The sequence below is a fragment of the Leptonychotes weddellii genome, chromosome 5, assembly GCF_054177405.1.
Source record: "Leptonychotes weddellii isolate Sample4059 chromosome 5, ASM5417740v2, whole genome shotgun sequence".
In the NCBI taxonomy this organism is placed as follows: domain Eukaryota; kingdom Metazoa; phylum Chordata; class Mammalia; order Carnivora; family Phocidae; genus Leptonychotes; species Leptonychotes weddellii.
Window position 1 is genome coordinate 156539782 of NC_138373.1, and position 20137 is coordinate 156559918.

The window sequence follows — 20137 nt, forward strand, 5'->3', positions numbered from 1 at the left end:
TGAGGGCACTGCACACCGGCCAGGTCTTTCCTGCTTGGGGGGCTGCTGCATTTGTCACCAGAGGCCCTTCCTGGTCTGCGGGGCCTGCGACGCACTGTCCCCATGCTTGTGGCCGTTCCAGGGCCGCGGCTGTGCCTCACTGGCCCTTCCTCTCCCCTTCTCCATCCCGAGTACTCTCGGCTCTGCACGTTGAGATTTCCCAGCACATTTACTGTTATCTTGGACTAGAAATCCCTTCCTGCGGTTTGTATGGTGCAGTCAAATAAAACCTTGGAAGTTTTAACAGACCTGGGCTTTGCTGCTCACTCCTCTCCGTGACTGGGAACAAGCTACAGATCACATTTTCTTGATCTATCAGAGAACACCGATTCCTACCTTGCAGAGCTGTTACGAGCACCAGCTTTTTGCTGGTGCCGAGGGATGTGTTTCTGAAACATGTCACCTCTATTCATAGACATATTCTCCTCATTGTAATCTGCACCTGCAAGGGGACAGTGGGGCTTCTTTGAGAGACCACAACAGGCTGTCGGCATGTCAGTCAAGATTCATAGGAGGCCGGCCGGGGAGAGAAGGACAGCGTGTTGGTTTCCTCGGGCTCCCCTGCTGGCTTCCTTCCTCCCTGTGCCCGTAGGACATAGGGCTCCTCGCAGGGCCCAGATCAAGATATTCCTCCCAAGGGCCAACGTGTGCCAAGATTCCAGGTGCTGGCTAGAGACGTGAGCTCTCAGCAGGTCTTTTCTTTTCTTTTCTTTTCTTTTAACACCACGGGCAAGTTGATAAATCGTTTCCAAGTCTGTATTTATTAGTGGCCGGGAGCTCATCGTATTACAGCGAGCAGTTGAGATTCTGTCCATGGGTTAACAATTAAAGACTGAGTGTGTTCCGGACAGATTTCTGTTTGTTCAGGCACTGAAGTGTGACACCGTAGATGATGTGGTAGGGGTGGGAATCACACCCCAAGAAGCAGCGGTGGAATGCATATTTTTAAAAACTTGCTATATGGGTTATTTTTGTTCTAAACATAGCTGTGCGTGATCACACAGATGTCCCAGCACAGCTTTCCCGAGCTGCTTTGTTTTCTCTGCCACTGACACGGTTTCCTGACCCCTTTCTGGTCTTACTGCTTTCTCAAGTCATATCTTATGGCACTTTATAAGGAGGCCGCTAAGTGGAGTAGAGCTTTAAGTCCTGTGCACTCAAGTACATTTGAGATCAGTTCACATCTTGATTCATTTTCCCCTGTTTCTGCTTGAAAACAGAGGTCTTTCATCTAGCTCTCCAACTACTTCGCTGGTCAGCTTTTGATGATTTGTTGATGAAACCATCTTCAAGAAATGGCTATAGTGGCAAGATAACCCTGTGTCTAAGCTTCTTCCCTTATAATTCTGCTAGTTTAAAGTTCTTTGCAAAGAATGCAACAAAAATGCCCTAAGTAGAAGGACAAATAAAGAAGATTATATTACTATCTGCCATTTTAGTGAACACTTTCTGGAAGGCAGGTATTGTGCAAGACATTCGCTTTTCTCACCCCCCAGGTGAGAACCCTCTGCTTTGGCAGTCGAGCTTTCTGCCTGGTTTTCAGATGAGCCCAAGGTGACTCAGCTGAGTTCCCGTCGCTCGACCCTTGTTACTTAGAAGCCTGAAGAAGTGGAACCTCGAGTCAGGAACAGTGCTGTGCCAAGGGCCGGCACCTTCCTCTAGAAGGGGTCTGCTTGGCAGCCTCTGGACCCTGTTCTCCCAGACCAAACACTTGAAGATGTTTTGCATTCCAAAGCAGTTGAAAATACCTCTCCGACATCCTGCCCTGAGGTTTCTGGTGGTTCCATACTTGGCCAGAGTGGAAGCCCCTACTGATCTCACCTTCATTCATGGGATGCTCCTTGAGTTTCTACCATGTGTAATCCATTCCCTTCACACTTAACGACTACTGTTTCTTTCAACCTTGTAAGCAGAATGCAGTAAGCAGCTTTAAACCCAGCTTGTTTCATTCATTCTTTATAAACAAAGATTTTGTCTACTCGGTGAAGAATTCATGAGAAAATCGCACTAACTTCAGATGCACATGTTGGCTAAAGAAGAGTTAGTTGTTAATCTTCTGGAATTTGGAGGTTGAACGTAAAAAATATTTTTATTAATCACATTGTCCTTTGTACTTGGGAGTACTTTAAGAGTCTCAGTGTTGCTTTTCTTGAAACGCTTCTCTGTTTTTCCATGAGCTCTGTCAGAACATTGCTGTGTCGCCCTATTGGGTTTTGCTGTGGAGTTGGAGTACTGTCTTCTCTCTGACTTCTCTTCTTTCTGAGTGGGCCTGGCCCCATAGCCGGTCCCTGGCTTCCTTTCCACGTGCTCTTCTTTCCCAAAATGCTCAGCCTTGCAGTGTCTTGGCCAGGCTCGCCTCTGGGGTGCAGTCTCTGAAAGTCTCAGTCACTCCTGGCTCCTGCCACGGCTCTGCTCTTGGTACTGTCCGCCCTTCGCCGGTGTTTGCGCTGAGGCTCTGCGGTGGCCTGGTCCCCTGTGGGACACTGGGCCAAGGCTTGTCTCATGGTGACTGTCCTTCTTGTGTGTACATTTATTTGCTCGCCTGTTGCAAGACTCATAGGTTCTTCCCAACTCAGGTTGCAGAACCCACTCTGCGGGTTTTAGCTGGTCTGCAAAACTTTACCATTACCTCCTAAAATCTTCGCTTCACAAAACCGTCCCAAACTGTAGGTGGAAAATGCTCAGCCTTTCTAATAACAACAACAACAATAATAATAATAATAAAAAGAGTGAAGCTAGAAAGTAAAAATTTTTGTCTCTTTAAGAAAAGCAACTTTGGAAAAAATTGCTCACTGTCAGTAAGGATAAAGTGATACAAAGGATAAGGATGATATGAAGTGGAAAGACCCTTTTGGGGCACAGTTTGGCAGTGTGTATCAAAGAGATTTAAAGATGATTGTATTTTTCATCTAGTAGTTTTTCCTTGGGGAATTTCTCCAAAGGAGATGATCAGTGATGTCATAAAAATATTGATATATGGATGTTCATTATATTGTTGGTAAAAACAGATAAATTATTCAAGTGTCCTGAACAGGGAAGGTGAAATAAATTATGGTAGATGGTAGTAATGGAATGGTATGCACCATTTTAAAAATCACATTTTCAAACAATTTTTATTACGTGGAAAGATACAGGATAGCTTCTATATGAAGATGATCTTCGTTTTTAAATGTATATGTGTATAATAAATATGAGTTGAACAAAAAAGCCTGGCGATACATGAACATGTTCATGGATGGGATCTGTCCCTACCTCAGGCCTGGGGCCTGACCCTTGAGATAAGGGATCAGATTCTCAAATGTCAGCCTGGGTTGGGGTGAGATTTCAGGGTGGTGGTGATCACGAGCTGAAATGAATTCTAGTCCTCACTGGCACTGAAACTGACCTTTTTTGTTCTGCCCTCCTGCTTGACCCCTTTGTTTGCCCTCAAGCGGAGAGGGACAGAGGGGCTCAGGGACTGGGGAGCCCACTGGTTAGTTCACTCCCACCTTCCAGCCCCCACTTGCAAGACTGGCATTTTTTTTTTTTTTTTTTTTACCTTGGGCATGCAGTAGACTTAGGGAATCAGTTGTCTTGAAGTTGAATTTCCCATCGAGGTCGCTTCTGTTCTTCTTGAGGACTGGGCTGGTACAGCAGGAGTCGGTTGGAATTAAAATATTTTTTACTCATTTTAGTGAGGTATGTATGTGCGTATGTGTTACTCCTATAATCTTAACAAGGGAAGCGATTTGCAGCCCACATAATTTGGTTTAGAAATCAGCTTCTAAAAAGTTACCTGAAAAATGATCAGTGGACAAATAATCTGATGGTCACTGTGGCTTTTAAAGAAAATCTTAGCCCTGTGGATTTTCAGTTACTGATTATCTCCTTCCAGGAAAAAATTCATATTTCTTACAAATTAATCCATGAGAAAGTGCTTACATTTGCCTGTAGTATCTAGTGTTGGATTTCTCAGACCTTTTGATGAAACCGTATTTGGCGATGATGCCGAGGCTATAGAAGGAGCACAAAAATCTCTCTTCTGAGACCCCTTAAATGTGTGAATGCTTTAGGACTTGGTCCTGAGCCCTTCACTGTCTGCAGCCACCTCCCCTGGGAGGCCCCTAGTCCCGGGCTTTAAAGACCATCTGTCTGTGTGCAGGTGACCCCGTATACCTCTCAAGCCCAGTTGTGTCCCCTGGGCTCCACAATGGGATACACGGCAGTTCACACTCTCCATAAAGGAGACACAGAAGACGTAACTGCTGGTGTACACTCAGATGTCTCCGAGCTCTTCCGTGTCTCAGTAAATGAAACCAGTCCTCCTTTCTCTTCCCCAACCACCCTTCTAGAAAGCAATTCCTGTCGGATCTGTCTCCCATCAGCTGCAGCTTTTACCCCAGTGCACCTGTCCCCTTTCCACTCACCTGCTGCAGTGAATGCTTCCTGACAGGCCTTCCCAGAGCGCTCTTGCTCTTCCTCACCCACATCTTTATATGGCAGCCAGAGGTCCTCTTTTTGAAAATCCACATTGGATTATTTCATTCACCTGTATAAAATCTTCGATCACTCCTTTTACACTTAGGGGAAGAAAAAAGATCCAGATTATTTTCCTGACCTTCAAGACTATATTCTAGGAAGCTGAATCACCTAGAGGGCTTTTAAAATATACACATGTGCATTTGTATAATGCCTGGACCATCGCCCCCAAGATTCAGATTAAGTTGATGTGTGGTGGGATCAAGGCATCACTTTTAAAAGCTCCCCAAGTGGTTCGGATTCATAGGAAGGATTGAGAACCGCTACTCTGTGGCAGCGATTTTTAAAGTTCAGCATGCATCCTAATCATCTGAAGGCTCGTTCAACAGCTCTCTGCTGGGCCCAGCCCCGGAGTTTCTGATTCAGTAGGTTTGGGGTTGGCTCAGGATCTGCATTTCTGAAGAACAAGTCCCCAGGTGATGCTTAGGCTGCTGCTGCAGGGACTCAGCTCTGAGAACCGCTGTTCCACGGGTTCTGGCTCCTTCCTTAACTGCCTCGCCCCAGCATTTCACCCGTGCTCCCTGCACAGAACCATGCTGATTTCCTGTCCGTACCCCAAATGTGCCCAGTTCTTTCCACCGGTAAGTCTGTACTTCCAGCTCCCTTTCCCTCGGGTGATTTGGGTTCCCTCTAGATTGTTGAGTGCTTGCCCCATTTGCATGCTTGGGTCTTAGTTCAAATGTCACCATTTTATAGAAAAGTATTACCTGGCCGCCCTGTCTAAAAGAGAGCCTCCCCTGTCACTCTCTAGCTGATCATCCTCTTTATTCCCTTTATAGGAATTATCATGATCTGTACTGTTTTTCTTTACTTATTTCTTGCGCGTGCACTCTCCTGGATGTGTCCCGCACTCTCCATCCCCCCCCCACCCCCCCATGCTAAGTTGCAGAAGCACCAGGACTTTGTCTCCCTATATACTTGTGGGTGTGTGCATGGGGTCGGTCATCAGAGCTGTTTTACCTCCTTCATATCCACGTATGTTTTCAGCAACTAGTTACTGAGGGCAAGGCACAGGATGCAGGAATGAAGGAAGCATGCTTCATGTTAGCTGAAGACCCCAGAGCCTAATGAAAGAGTCAGACAAACAAATAAATATGTATGCCGTGGACTTCATAAACCACTAGTCCTAATCAGACTCACTAGTCTGATTGTCACTGCCCTGGGAAGGAGCAGGTGAAGGACCTGGAGAGGCCATCAGATATTACGTTAATACAGCTCTCTCTACAACGTAAAGAGAGCAGATGTCTACCCCTCTCAGCATTCTTTCTGGGTTTTGTTGTTGTTCTGCTAAGTATTGGGCTAAGAGTGTGTCCCTTCTTCGGAGAAAGCTTCATTGTCGGGACCATTCTGCTCCCACCTTTATTATGAGGCCACTCTTGCTGCTTCTACCAGCCATGCTCCTTTCTTTTTCCTGGACCACTGGTGGAGAGCAGAGATTTTGCTCCCAGAAGATTCTTAAGTGGGTCACACCAACCCATGAATTAAATTAACTCCAAAGTCACTTTGACCTCAAGGCAGAGAATTCATTGCATATTAAGAGACTAAATTCAGTGCAATAATAAAATGCCCACAAGAGGTACTCTAAATTTGAATATTAATTCTATCTCATTATCAAATTCCCAGGGAGACATTAAAATCCAAAGATTACATTCCATTTTAAATTAAAGTCCGAGACATTAAAGTCAGATTCTCTGCTCATATGAGTTAAAATTCAAAGAGATTGAAGTTTAAAATGTATCCTGTCCAACTTATTCTGTGTAAACCTGCCTGGAGAGTGACTCCCCATGCCTTCCTGGGGTCAGGACTTCTTTACCTGCTGCAGGCCAGGTTGGTATCTCGCAGGTTCACAAACCCTAATACCAAATCTCTGACATGCCTCACTTCTTAAAATTGAGAAAAGTTAACAGGGCATGGGTTTATCATAGCACTGCCCCCCCCCCCACGCCAGAGTTAGACAAGCCAGTGCCCAGTCTGCTCATGGTTCTTCCCAAGCAAAAGCGTTGTCCCCAGAAACCAGCAATTAATAGTCTTTGCTGCCAAACAGCAGAAAGTTTGTGGTGTCCGAGGGAGAGTGTTGATGCAGAAAGGCCTCATTTCTGCTTCCCTAGGACTTCTGTGAGTCTGTGACAGTCGGTGGCCTGTGACACTTAGGGGTTCTCTCCTCACTCATTTCTTGGATCCTGCTTCTGTGAGCAATTCCAATGAGCCAAGCCCGTGGTTTTTCTCCTGTCCTGGGTTTTGTGGGGCCCCAGTCCCAGTTTCTGTTCAGTAACAACCAGAACATCTACCCCATCTCGGAGAGCGGTTAGGACTGGGTGCGTTTTCACGTCCCTTTAGATCTTTATCCCGGCCTTCTAGATAATTATTTTCCACTTTATATCTGGGTAATTGATCTACTAAGATTTCAGCTTTTACTCCTGGAAAAAAAAAAATCACTCTTTCTTCACCTGAATCAGCCTGATTGCTTTCTTCTGTTTTTGTTCTTCCACTGCTTCCATTCTGACCGTAGGACTGAGCACCGTTGACACCACTCTGGCTTCTCTCTGATTTCTAGAGTCAGGTTGCTCCAAACAAAGACCTTTTTAAGTCACACTATTTTACTGAGTTTATTTTTCTACATCAGAGTAAGAAGACCATCTCCTTGTGTTTTTTTCTGGTCTTGGGATCTACCTAAATTCTCTCTTAGCATGTATGATACTTACTACAGGTTTCTGGCACATAGCCTTTTTCAAGTTAGAAAGGTTCTCCAGTTTTCTGAGAATTAAAAAAAATCACAAATACGTGCTAACCATTACCAGATGCTTCTTCAGTGATATTGCGGTAATTCTTAGTATGTTAATGAGGATGATTACACTGTAGATTTTCTGGTCGGCATTGGGATCATGGTGAATTTTTGTAACACGTTTAATTTAGTTCATCTAATACGATTTGCAGGATTTTTTGTGTGGGAGTGGGAGGGGATATATATTCATAGTTAAAATAGGCCTGTAATTTCCTATCCTGGTCTGTCTTATGCTGGCTTTGGACCAAGTCAGAGTAGCCTTCTAAAATGAGTTGGGAAGCTTTCTCTCTTGTCCTGTTATTTTGGAACAACTTATATACATAGTAGATTATGTGGTCCTGAAAACTTTGGTGGCACTCACTTGGAGAGCCGTTGGGTCTTTGAATGTTTTTGTCAGTGAGTCTTGGTCATTTTTGTATCTTTAAATAATTTAAATATTTAAATTATTCTATTCAAGAGTTTTATTTATTGTGTCAATGCTGATGTTTTCTACTTTCCTCAGAGATATCCATTATACCTTGATTTCTAGCTTTTTTCATAAAATTCATAACATTTTCATCTATGTTTTCTGTAGCTGTTTCTCTCTTTTCATGCTGTTCTTTTAAATCGATGTCTCTCTTTCCTTCCTTCATCAGTCTTCCTGGAATTTTTTTCACTTTATTAGTGTTTGTGAAGAACCCCCTTTGGCTTTGGTTTATCTTTCTGCGGGGCTGGTATTCGCCACCACGCTGACTCCTGCCGGCCGTCAAGAAGAACAAAGATACAAGCGCTAGCAGGCTTCTCTTGAGCAGCGATGCAAAACAGGAGTCAGTGGAGTAACGTCTCTAAAATGCGAAAACTGCGAGTCTGGAATTCTGTATCCAGCTAAGATATCCTTCACAGATGAAAGTAGAATAAAGACATTTCCAGATGGACAAGAGAAATTGCCGTTAGTGGAGCTGTGCCCTGAGGGGTGTTGAGGGAAGTTGTATCGAGCGAAGGAAAGTGGTGCCGGATGAGACCTGACTGTAAAGAATTGAAAGCCCTGGAATAGTTCAATATGTGGCTAAAAACAAAATACCTTTATCCTCATTCTTAGATTTACTTAAGAGGCTCGTTGAGTCAATCGTAACAGCAGCGCGTTCGGGGGTTTATAATGTATGTAAACATATGCAGGCAGTTCCCCCAGTGCCACGCGGGGTGCCCGGTTTGAGACTCTGACACCGTGTGTGAAACAGTGTAATACTGTTTGTAGGTAGAACACAGCAAGTCAAAGATGCATCCTCTAAACCCTAGAGCAACCATTTAAAAAAACCAACAAAGGAGAGAGGGTTAGTAAGTGGCATGAGGCCGCTCCGTGGCTGATGAGAGCTGGGGGCGAGCCCCGGAGGTGGCGGAGCCGCGTGGGAGCTTTCTGGGCGAGGCAGACGTCCTGACCTTTGTTTGTCTGTGGTTGCACAGGGACGGCTACGGTCTGCTATATGTTAGTCATAGCTCAATAGAGCTTGGTTTGGGAATTTAAGAAAAAAAGAAAAAAGCACCAGAGGGGAAACCGTGAAGGGCACTGTGCTCCATTTTAGGGGCTTCTTGCAGGGCTTACGATGGGTCCCCCGTGCTGGCTCAGTGGGTGCTCTTGGACTCGGCACGGGTCAGGAATTCTCAGCTCAGCTGCACGTTGGAATCACTGGAAGACTTTGTCCAAGACTCTGATGCCCAGATTTCACTTTGCGAGATTGTGATTTCTTTGTTCTGGAGTTGGGACCACAGGATTAGTACTGTTTGAAACCTCCCAGTAATGCCGATGTGGAGCCAAGGTTGTGAACCACTAGCCTACGGCTCTACGTGCTAGACAAAGGTTGTCTGCAGAATTTCCCAGATGTCCTGTAGCGTCCTGAGTAGTAGCAACATGACTTGTTTGTCTGGCAGCGGCCGCAGCTCAGTCATGAAGAGCCCGGGGTGAAGCTGTGTAAAACGGCATGGCAATGAGTGCAACATGGAGGTGAATGATGCTGTGTGTTTGTGGGACTCAGAATTGACTGTGTGAGGCAACAGTTGGTGAGGGGCTGTGGGTGAGGCTTAGCAGCCAGCATCACACTCAGCTCGTGAGACAGTCAAGAGAAACCTGGGACTAACCTAGAGTCACCATGTCTACAAATTCCCTGCTTATGGAACTGTCCATCTTTATGTTTTGGAGCTTTGCTAAAGCCTACCTTGTGTTTGGTGAAGGAGTCCTGTGTCCGGCCCTTGGCAAGTGTGGGTCGTGAAGGAAACCTTCAGAACCTCTGAACCAGGTGAAAGCAATGTTACACATGCTGCCGTTTCTTTTTTTTTTTTTTTTTAAAGATTTTATTTATTTATTTGAGAGAGAGAGAGAATGAGAGACAGAGAGCATTAGAGGGAGGAGGGTCAGAGGGAGAAGCAGACTCCCTGCCAAGCAGGGAGCCCGATGCGGGACTCGATCCCGGGACTCCAGGATCATGACCTGGGCTGAAGGCAGTCGCTTAACCAGCTGAGCCACCCAGGCGCCCCATGCTGCCGTTTCTTATGTCCCGATTACGTACGGGGTGCTGTGCTGAATGCTTCCTCACGGATCTTCACCGTGACCCTGTGAGGTGGGCGTGACCCCCTTGTCTCACCAAGTCTAGACTTCGTGAAGTTCAGAAACCTCCTCAGGGTTCCACAGCTGAAAGGATGAGCTGGAATTCTCATGTAGGTCTGTCTGCATCCAAAGTATCTACTGTCCCTCCAGGTGATTGGGGTGATCATTGAGTCTTGGCCCATGGGCGGGTGCATCCACATTTCCGACTGGATGGTCCATTTCATCCAGCGTCACCTTTGGGCTCCAGGCCCTTTGAGTGGCTGTCAGCGTGTCTGAGGATGGCTTCATCCCCACAGAGACCTTGTTGGAGTGTGTTGCCACACCCCCGCTGGTCATTGATTGACTTCAGAATGAGGACTCTGATGAACTTTCTGTTTGTGTATTTATTTATTTTGCGGAGCTGTGTTGTGAACACATTTTTACCAAATGTCAGTTAGGCTCGATTCACTACATATTTAATGGAGATTAGGTCCTGCGTTGGTATCGTGCTCTGGGCTTTCTTCGGGTTCTTGGATTTTTGCATTTGCCGTTTGATGTGAGAGCAGCCAGAACAGTTGAGGCTCTGTTTTCTGTCCATCCAATATATTTTCCCAAAGGAGCCTAGATAGTAGAGGTGGGCCTGCACACTTGGCAGAGTACCTTCTCCGAGATGATTGGCCAAGGCGGGAGGGAACAGTTAGCAAATCAATTAGTCGTCTTTCTGTTTACACTTTATTTCCAGGGGCTAAATGTTCGTTTGTTTAAGCCAGACTTGCTGTCTTGTTGAGATGTGTTACCTCGTGAAAGTGTTGACTGAGCTTGGCTCCTTGATATGCACTACAGCTTGTGACTCATTTATTATAGGTCTAGAATCAATTCCCAACATGTTAGGTAAGAAAACAAACAGCTTCCTTGTTTTATGAAGTGTGAACAGAAGAAAACTTGTTAATTTCCTAATTGTTCTCCCCTGCCCCAGATGGGAGCTACGCACATGTAGCCGCAGCAGTCAACTCGAGTTTGGTCGTAACACGGTTGTGTTATCAGTCACCCCTCCTGAAGGGCTGGCATCTGCGTGTTCTTATCCCAGGGATGGAACCTGAGTCCATTCTTCAGTTTATAATTGTATGTTTGCCATAATGCCACCGTCATCCTTGTCTAGAGATCATGTATGTTATAAACATTTAATGAATCTCTATAAAAATTTATCTTGTATTGGGGCACCTGGGTGGGTCAGTTGGTTAAGCGTCTGCCTTCGGCTCAGGTCATGATCTCAGGGTCCTGGGATCAAGTCCCACATCGGGATCCTTGCTCAGTGGGGAGTCTGCTTCTCCCTCTGCCTGCCGCTCCCCCTGCTCGTGCACTTTCTCTGTCAAATAAATAAATAAAATCTTTAAAAAGAAATTTATCTTGTACCATTTCATAATGGAGCAGTGTGAATGAGAAATACTTATCTGAGAAAGCATGCCCCCCATTCAGCCACCACCTTAGTGTAACCATGATCTTCAAGAGCTCTTTCATTCATCCTTACTGCCCTCCTGAATTTCAAATTTTAGCGTGTGATTTCATTTCCTTCAAAGGAAATCTTACCCATTTAGCACCCCTGAGAATTCTACTTTATCCACCCCCCCAGAAAATGAGACATTTTTTTGCATCAGATATTAGATCCTGAATAGTTTTCTCACCAAAAAAAAAAAAAAAAAAAAGATTTTTGAAAATAAACTTAGTGGTTTGTAGACAAACCAGTTTTTTGTATGAGGTACAAAGTAGGATTGTAACCTTAGCTCTGTGGAAGTTCTCCTGCCGCTTCATCCTTGCAGGAGGTCTGCTCCTGCTCCAAACCCCTGAACTCCCTGTGTTAGTGTGACCAGCTGCCGCCATCATGGAGCACCGCCGTGGGCTGGCCTCGGTAGCAGTCAGTTCCCTCCTCGCAGCCACCCTTGGAAGCGAGCCCCACCCTCCCGCTTTATGGGCGAGAAGACGCAGTCGCCAAGGTGAAATGACTTGCCCAAAGTCACACGGCTCAGCAGTGCTGCCGCAGAACCAGGCTTCGACCCCAGCACGCTGGCTCCCCGGTGCTCGCTCTTCATCGCCGTGCTGCCCGGCCAGTTCCTGGAACAGTCCTGTTCCTTCAGATCTCCCAGCTTTTGCACACGCTCTTCTCCCTGCAAAACATCCTCCACGGCCCCCTTGATTTGTCCACTTAGTGCATGTTTATGCTCATCCCGAGCTAAATGTCCCTTCTGTAGGGAGGCCTTCCCTGTGAGTCCGGTGCTATATAGTCAGACACCCCGCTATTCCGGTATGTTCCAGGAGGATTTAAGATCACACATTTGCAAAGGGCTGGAGGGTCAGGTGGTATTCCGTCATCGCTATGCCATCCAGCAGGCCCTTGCTGCTTGCCTGGATCCCTCCTCTTCACCCCCGAGCAGAGCCGTTGGAGATGTCATTGTCCCCACATCGGGATCCTTGCTCCGTGGGGATGCGTGGCAGGTAGATGCGTGGCAGGTTATTGGAGGAGACGTGCGGCGTGAGGGTTGCGTCGGGAAGCTTTGAATAAAATCTCACTTTGAATATAAAACCACTACCAGTTTGGCCCCAAAATTTCCTGCTGCTCTTTTCAAGCACATGGCCCCTTCCAGGCGCAGCCCTCTCTAGGGTTCTGACCTTCGGTGCCAGCGCTCCTCACACTACCTGTGCTGAAGAACTGCTCCTCTTTTCTTATAAGAATATAAGATACTCTTATAAATACCTTTATAAAGATATTTATAAATTTATTTTTATGTATTTATATTTTTATTCCTCAGTATGTTTATGAAATATAATACAAATGAATTACTAGAAAAATAAAAATTTTAAAAAGATCTGGAAGACTCAAACCTAGATGTTATTATAAGATTCAGGGGACATAACAGCATAACCCTGTTAAACCGTTAGCACAGTTTCTGACTTCTTCCTCTCCCGATCTGTTTTCACAGACTTCCGGTGGTCTCCAGGCCCCTTGGAATAGCACTTGTTAGTTAAGCGATCCTGGGGAGGGTACTTAGACTCATGAGCCACTTCCTTTATCAGTAAAATGGAGCCAATAATGCTCACCCTGGCCTCACCAGAATGAAAGGAAACATGATGAAAGTGTTTGTCGTCGCCTCGTGTATCCTAGATGTCTGTTAACATTCATTTCTCTTAGATTGATTCTCTTCCCGTCTGCCTTTGTGAAACTGACGATGGTCGGCAGCAGTGACCCTGCTGCGGGTGTGTGCGTCGCATGCAGTGGGAGGTCCGCCGTCCTCCACCAGGACAGGTCCCCCACCGACGGTGGCTCGACTTAGGAGTTTTCAACCTGACGATGGTGTGAAAGGGATAACTCGTTCCATAGAAATTGCACTTGGAATTTTGAGTGTGGATCTTTTCTCGGGCTAGCAATACCCGCGGTACAGCTTCCCATCGGCCACCCCATCACGAGGGTCAGCAGCAGCTGATACGCTGACAGCCGTGTTGTACTCTTCAGCCTTTCTGTTTCTCACTCTCTGGACAGCAAATTGCATGAGATATTTAACACTTTATTATCATTTGATAATCGGCTTTGTGGCAGATGATTTTGTCCCACTGTAGGCTAATAATGTGAGCGTTCCAAGCACGCTTAAGGTCAGCCAGGCTAAGCTGCCATGCTCGGTAGGTTGGGTGTAGTAACGGTGGGTTCATTGGGACATAACCCCATTGTGAGTCGAGGAAGATCTGTAATTCATCCAGTACTGGGAATGCTCACCTCTGCTTGTCTTTGCTAAGGCCTTTACCATAAGCAGCTAGGAAGTTTTTTTTAGAGATTGAAAAATAGATCAGGAAATCTTGCTAATATTTATAATTTGTAAGTGTAAAATTATCTTTGGATTTGATAACTTCTTTTTTATGCTGAAAATCTTAGTTCCTAATAACATTAATTACCCTTTGCTTTAAATATATAAAAGTTCAGAATAAATTAAGCTGAATGCCATTTGAAGATTTCTCTCTGAGCTTAGGATACATCTCATCAGGGACCTATCAGCACCACACTCTAACCAACTGAGCTAACCAGCCACCCTCTCATCAGGGACCTAAAGTCAAATACTGTTTCAGTTCTGTGAAATAGTTTTTCTTTGTTTTACATGTCATCAGATTAATCTGCTTCTGTTTTCTATTTTTATAACTTTAGTAAATTTAACTTTTTTTTGAGGCATAATTGACATACAACATATTACCTTCGGTGTACAATATAATGACTCAATATTTGTGTGTATTGCGAAATAATCACTGTAAGTCTAGTTAACATCCATTATAAATTTAATTTTAGAAAATTATATAAAACATATTCAGGATTCCAAAGTCAGAATTACATAAGCAGGTACATTAACAGAGGCCTCGCCTCCGTTCCTGTTTCTCGTGCCTCATCCTCTCCTCACCCCATATGGATAACCGTTACTCGCTTTTTGTTTAACGCTTCATTTTGTCTTCTGGGAAATAGAAGCAAATTTGTGTATTTCTCCCGATGCATGACCCAGAAGGTTCACAGATAAGCCCGTGCTGCACTGGGGTTTTTTCACTGACCATTCTGTCCTGGTGATGCCTGCAGAGTAGTGCGTTAGGTCGCCGCCACTCCCTTTCACAGCTTCCTACCTTGGTGTCTGTGCCGTAGTTTATTCGACCAGCCTGCATTGCTGAACATCTGAGTCGTTTCTGGGGTCTTTGTGGTTGTAAATTGTGCTGTACGCAACATGAGTAGTTATCAGAGAAATGCAGGTCAAAACCACAATGACACAGCACTTCACACCCACGAGGATGGTCAAACAAGTATTGAGAAGGATGTGGAGCCATTGGAACCCTCGTGCATGAATAGAAAATGGTGCAACACTTTGAAAAACGCTCCGGCAGTTCCCCAAAATGTTAAAGAGTCACCAAGACCAAGCAGTTTCCCCTCCAGATGTACAGCTGAGAGAACTGAGTATACATATCCACTCAGAAACACGTACACGATGATCACAGTGGCTTTGTCATAATAGCCAGAAAGTTGAAACGTTTCAGCTCAAATGTCTGTCAGTGGATGAACGGATAAATAAAATGTGGTCTGTCCAGACGGTGGAATATTATTTAGCCGTAAAAAGGAATGAGGTGCTGTTACATGCTGGAGTGTGGATGGACCTGAAAGTGTTACGCTAACTGAAAGAAGAGGCCACATACCGAAAGGTCCCATTTATACGAAACGTCCAGAATAGGCAAATCCATAGACAGATCAGTGGTTGCCAAGGCGTGGGCCGAGGAAGAAATGAGAAATGACTGATAGGTATGGAGTTTCTTTCTGGGGATAATAAATGTGTCCTAAAACTAGGTAGTGGTAATGGTCGCACAGCTGTGTGAATAAACTAAAAGCCACTGAATTGTATGCTTTAAGAGGGTGAGCATCATCGTGTGTGAATTGAATCTCAAACATAAAAATAGAAAGTGTGCTGCAGTGAATAACGTGTGCAAACATAACTTCGTGTGACTGTGCGGTTTGAGGTGCTGTCCTGGGACTGGGATGACTGGGTCAGAGAGTAGGACCCCGTGTGAGTCCGCTTCACCCCAAGCAGCCCCTCCGCGGGGGCTGGGCCGTCTGCGCTCTCCAGCAGTGCGTGAGGATGCCTGGCTCCCCGTCGCCCGCTCCTTTGCCACACTGTTGGGTGGGAAGGGTGTCTCAGTGTGCTAGCCGTTTGCAGGGTTGAACACATTCCGATGTCCGTGGCCCATCTGCATTTCTTTGTTTCGGTGCCATTTCTGTTCATATATTGGATCCATTGTCTTCTACTGGATTGCTGGCCTTTTCTCAGTTTTTAAAAGTTCTTTATATTTAAAATATGAACCTTTTGCCTGTGATATCTTACAAATAATTTTCCCAGTTTCTGTTTGCCTTTTTAAAAAATGTAGTCCAACTTTTAAAACCTTTCTCCTATTGCTTCAGGATTGCGAATCATAGTTTGAAAAGCTTTTCCTGCTCTTAATATAGAAAAACAATCTACTTACTAGTACTACTAAACTATAATAAACTCAGCTCCATTTGGAGTTTATCCTGGTGAACAGTATTGGGAAGAGATCCACTTTATCCTTTTTTATATGGCTGTCCAGTTGCGCCAGCATTTTTGAGGAGGGGTGAAAGGAGAAATAATGTATCCCTTTTTGTTTATATGTCTGTTTTTAAATATTTCTGGGTTGGTGTAGGTGTTTTAGATACAGGTTTCCCCCGATAACCAAAAGCAGAGAGTTCCTCTGAAGCCTTATAAGCTGAGAGGGCAGAAGGCAAAGAAACAATTACCCTTAATTTACATGGAAAAATTTTTGAGCATTTTCAGTCCCCAAAAATAACCTACCAAATCCTACCAAATAACACATAAAACCTAAAGTAACACTAACATGTCGTAAAAGCAGGAATGATACAATAAATACGCAGCCTGTGTAAAGTAGAAATAATGTATGTACAGCAGAGTGTAACTTAGCAGAAGGAGGTGGACGGCGTGCACCCCGGAAGGCTCCGAGGTGGTGACTATGGGTGTTGGGCTGAGTCGTCGGAGGTTGGGGTGATGGGAGGTACAGGAGACCAGGCTGTAGCAGGGGGAGGAGGAGGGTCACCTGTTAACTGATGTCTCATCATCATCTGAATCCATTGGGGCAGGCCGGTCACTAATGTCTAACCTCCTGTGTCTGCCTGCCCTCGCTGTCGAAGGTCACGTTTAGAACTCTGCTGTGGTTGATGGGGCAGGCTTGAACTACGACAGAATGCTATTCTGTTGTAGCAATGAGTAAGGAAATAGAAAGGAGGAACAAATCCTCTGTATCTCCAATGTGACCGTAGCTTTTCTCAGTGTATAAATTTGCCTTTTCCTTTCTCTGCAGGTCAACGAGCTGGACGGCATTCCCTTGATCCTGGACAGCTGCAGCATTGACGACAGTAACCCCTGTATCCTTGCATGGGAGGCGTGAGCGTCCGTCTGCAGTTGGGACGGCACAGTTCCCTTTCCTGGGGTTCACTGGGTGTGGGGCCGCTGGCTTTCTTGTGTGCTCGTTCCTCAGAACTAAGCCACTTTCTCAAGGTTCGGGAGCTGCAATATCACTCTTGCAGTCTATGCGGGGTAGTGAGCTGGAGTGTTCAAGGTGGGGGGCATTCTAAACCAGCCTTCTCCTCACTAGTGCTTTAAAACTCTGGGGGGGAGAGCATTCATCCACGGTCCCCGTGTGTGCGACAGGGCGCCGATGTCACCTTTCCAAACTGTGTGTTCCTTGGGGTAAATATGAAGAATTTTGGGGTTCTTTTGTGGTTTTTTTTGTTTTTGTTCTGCTCTAGACAGTCTAAGTATCCAGTCCTTTGGGAAGAACCATCTTAGCCATGGTTTAGTGACAGAGGGACATGAGGGGCACTCAGAGGCCCCAGGAATGGGGAGGAACATTTCAGTGGCACCAAGTACCCATTTTGGACGGGTTCTGTCCTGTGATCCTCTTTATTGAAGCTGGGGGCTCCGGTTCTTGCCTTTGCCTGGGTGACCACCCTTGATGGAGGGCATACAGGGAACCTACTTACTCCATCATGTCACCTTAGTGACACTGTAGGAAACGGATCTAGAACAGTGATGAGGAGCTCAGCCTGTTTAGGTTTGAGAGGTATTCTGTGTAAGTTCAGGACTTTGTGGTGAGAGCCGGACTCAGTCCAGTCTCTCGCCCTGGCCTCTGCGTGCCCTTGTGTCAGTTGCACATGTTTGGGGAGGGGGATGAATAAGGACATGGAGAGTGTAACCCTGAGAGACAGTGAGTAGCCCAGCCTAGGACTGAGAAGATGGGGGAGGGGGGCATTTAACGAACACCCCCACTGTGGTTTCTGTGAAGAAGAGAAAAGGAGCTGATGAAAATCATGTATTTGAAGTACGTAGATGGAGACATGCTATTACTATGCTAAAGATACCATCATTTGTCTGATTAGCAATAGAAGAAACTCTGATTTTAAAGAGCACAACAGTTTATAAGCTCAGTCGGGAAAAGACAAAACAGCCTCAGAAGACTCTTCTTTGAGGTAAAACGGAGTTGGCTCACTGCATCACATTATAATCAGGCACGACAGGCTCTGCGCCTCACAGAGCTCTGAAATTTGTTTTAGCTCCAGAAAAAGAAAGGAAAAAGAAAAAAGTAAAGCTTTCGGTCGCAGGAAAGCAGTACAAGAAAGCTCGAGCGCAGTTACAGTTGGTGCGCTTCCTGATGAAAAAGATGAATTATTATGAAAAAAGAAATTCACGCAGGGTCTCGTATACCCCGAGTTGACCTCCTAGTGAATGAAGGTTTTGGTCACTAATCTTCGGCTGCGACAGGCTCTTGCACACAGCATGTTGTGGCTGAACAGACATGCCACCTGTGGTTAACACTTCCGGGCTCTTTGGCCTAGGCCTTGATCTGTTCCTTCCCTCCTTCTTTCCAGAAACATTCCCTGAATCCTTCCTGTGTGTTTTTGCACATCACCTTATTTAATCCTGCCAGCTTCACGAAGCAGGTACTGTCGTCATCGTCACCCCGATCTTGTAGATGAGGACGTACACCGGGAGAGTCTCAGCGGCTTATCCTAAGATCAGACCCAGAATGTAAGCTTGGTGTGTGCCTGGTTCTCAGCCGCGTTCCTGTCCTGCCTCCTCATGAGTCACGGGGAGGGGACAGAACACGTCCAGGGAAACCACAGTAACCTGTTCATGTAGAAGAGAAATCATTCAACATGTATATGGATAATCTGTATAGATAACTAGCTTTTACGGTGATAATTAATGAAGACTTGCAAGACCCCAGAATATTCTTAAAATTGTCAAGAAAAGTTAAAATATTACGTAGTTTAGTATTATGCATATTCATTAATTCTTTGGAGTTTTATTTATTAAAGCCTACCACATTGTAAAGGCCTGTAAATTTTAGGCATAATAAGATACGAGATAACATACCAAAATCTCAGAGCAAAGGGAAAATGATGGTTTTGAAGAAATGAAGAAGCACTAGAGCCTAGGGAATCAGTCTTTAGATGTGAGCCATAAATTAGAACCTGGCTTCCTAGTAGCCAGAGCAAAAGGGGCAGGATTCAGATTACAGAATAAAACCGCACCAGGGCGCCTTCCATGCTGTTCCTCTGCTCTCACCCACAGGCAAGTTTGCCAGAGAATTCTCTTAACTACCCTGACTTTTCGTCCTGACCTCCCATTCACTCTCCCCCACCCATTCTTAGGTTTTTTCCTTTCTTATATTTTCTGTTCATCAAAATAATACATCTTTTTTTAAAATGCCAAAGGTATTGAACGAGGGAATGAGGTGTCTGGCTCCACTCTCTACACTTTTAGTTCACTCTGAGCTTGCTTTTCTAGCAGTTGTTTTTGTACGTCTCAGTAATACACTTTGCTGTTTGCTATTTCTTGGTATGTATATCAGATTCTGATAAATCTATTTATTATGACCTGAGGATTTACTCTTGTATACCATCTGCACTCCTCCCTCATGCCACCATAGGAAAGACTACAGATCTCGTTTATTACCTGCCTGACTAAAAAGGCTGAGCATCTTCTAACATGTTTATTTGCCATTTGGATTTTGTGTGTGTGTGTGTGTGTGTGTACATAAAACTTGCTTGATCAAACCTTTTGCCCATGTTTTCATTGGGTTTTCTCTCTATAATTTATTTGTAATAGATCTTTGTATATTCTAAATAGAAGTTCTTAGTCAACTGCATGTTTGCTAATGTTTTCTTTCTCCCATTCTGTGACTTATCTTGTCATTCTCTTTATAGTTTATTTTAATTAACAGAAGTTCTTAACTTTCAGTCAAATTTGTCACTTTTACTTTCTGGTTAGTTCTTTGGGTATGTATCTTGTTAAATATTTTCCAACCATGAGGTCGTGATGATAATCTATGTTATCTTCTGAATACTTGATCGTTTTACCTTCTGTATTTAGGTCTGTAATTCACTTAGAGTTGATTTTTGTGTATGGTGTGAATTAGGGGTCTATTTTTATATTTTTCTGCATGGATACACAATTGTCCCAGCCCAGTTACTGAAAAGAACGTGCATTATTAGTTATAGTGCCATCTTTATCATAAGTATCCAAATATGTGTGGGTCTGTATTTGGATTCTGTTTTCTTTTCCATTGATCTCTTTGTCTGTCCCTACACCAATATCATATTCTTTAAGTATCACTTTCTAACATGCCTCAGTATTAGTTGAGTC

General features: G+C 44.8%; 1 protein-coding gene and 1 long non-coding RNA gene across 2 annotated transcripts in view; both read left to right on the forward strand.

Annotated features, from left to right (window-relative positions):
- The window catches only part of ATXN10 (ataxin 10), a 166122-nt gene that overhangs the window by 114253 nt on the left and 31732 nt on the right, over positions 1-20137 (forward strand). The window contains exon 10 of the mRNA XM_081822651.1: positions 16791-16854. Within this exon, the coding sequence (XP_081678777.1) occupies positions 16791-16854 (64 nt within the window). The remainder of the gene's footprint in view (positions 1-16790; positions 16855-20137) is intronic.
- On the forward strand, positions 4737-13860 carry LOC145721933 (uncharacterized). The gene is made up of 2 exons (XR_014145965.1): positions 4737-9620; positions 9841-13860. It is a non-coding gene; the product is annotated as an uncharacterized LOC145721933 (long non-coding RNA).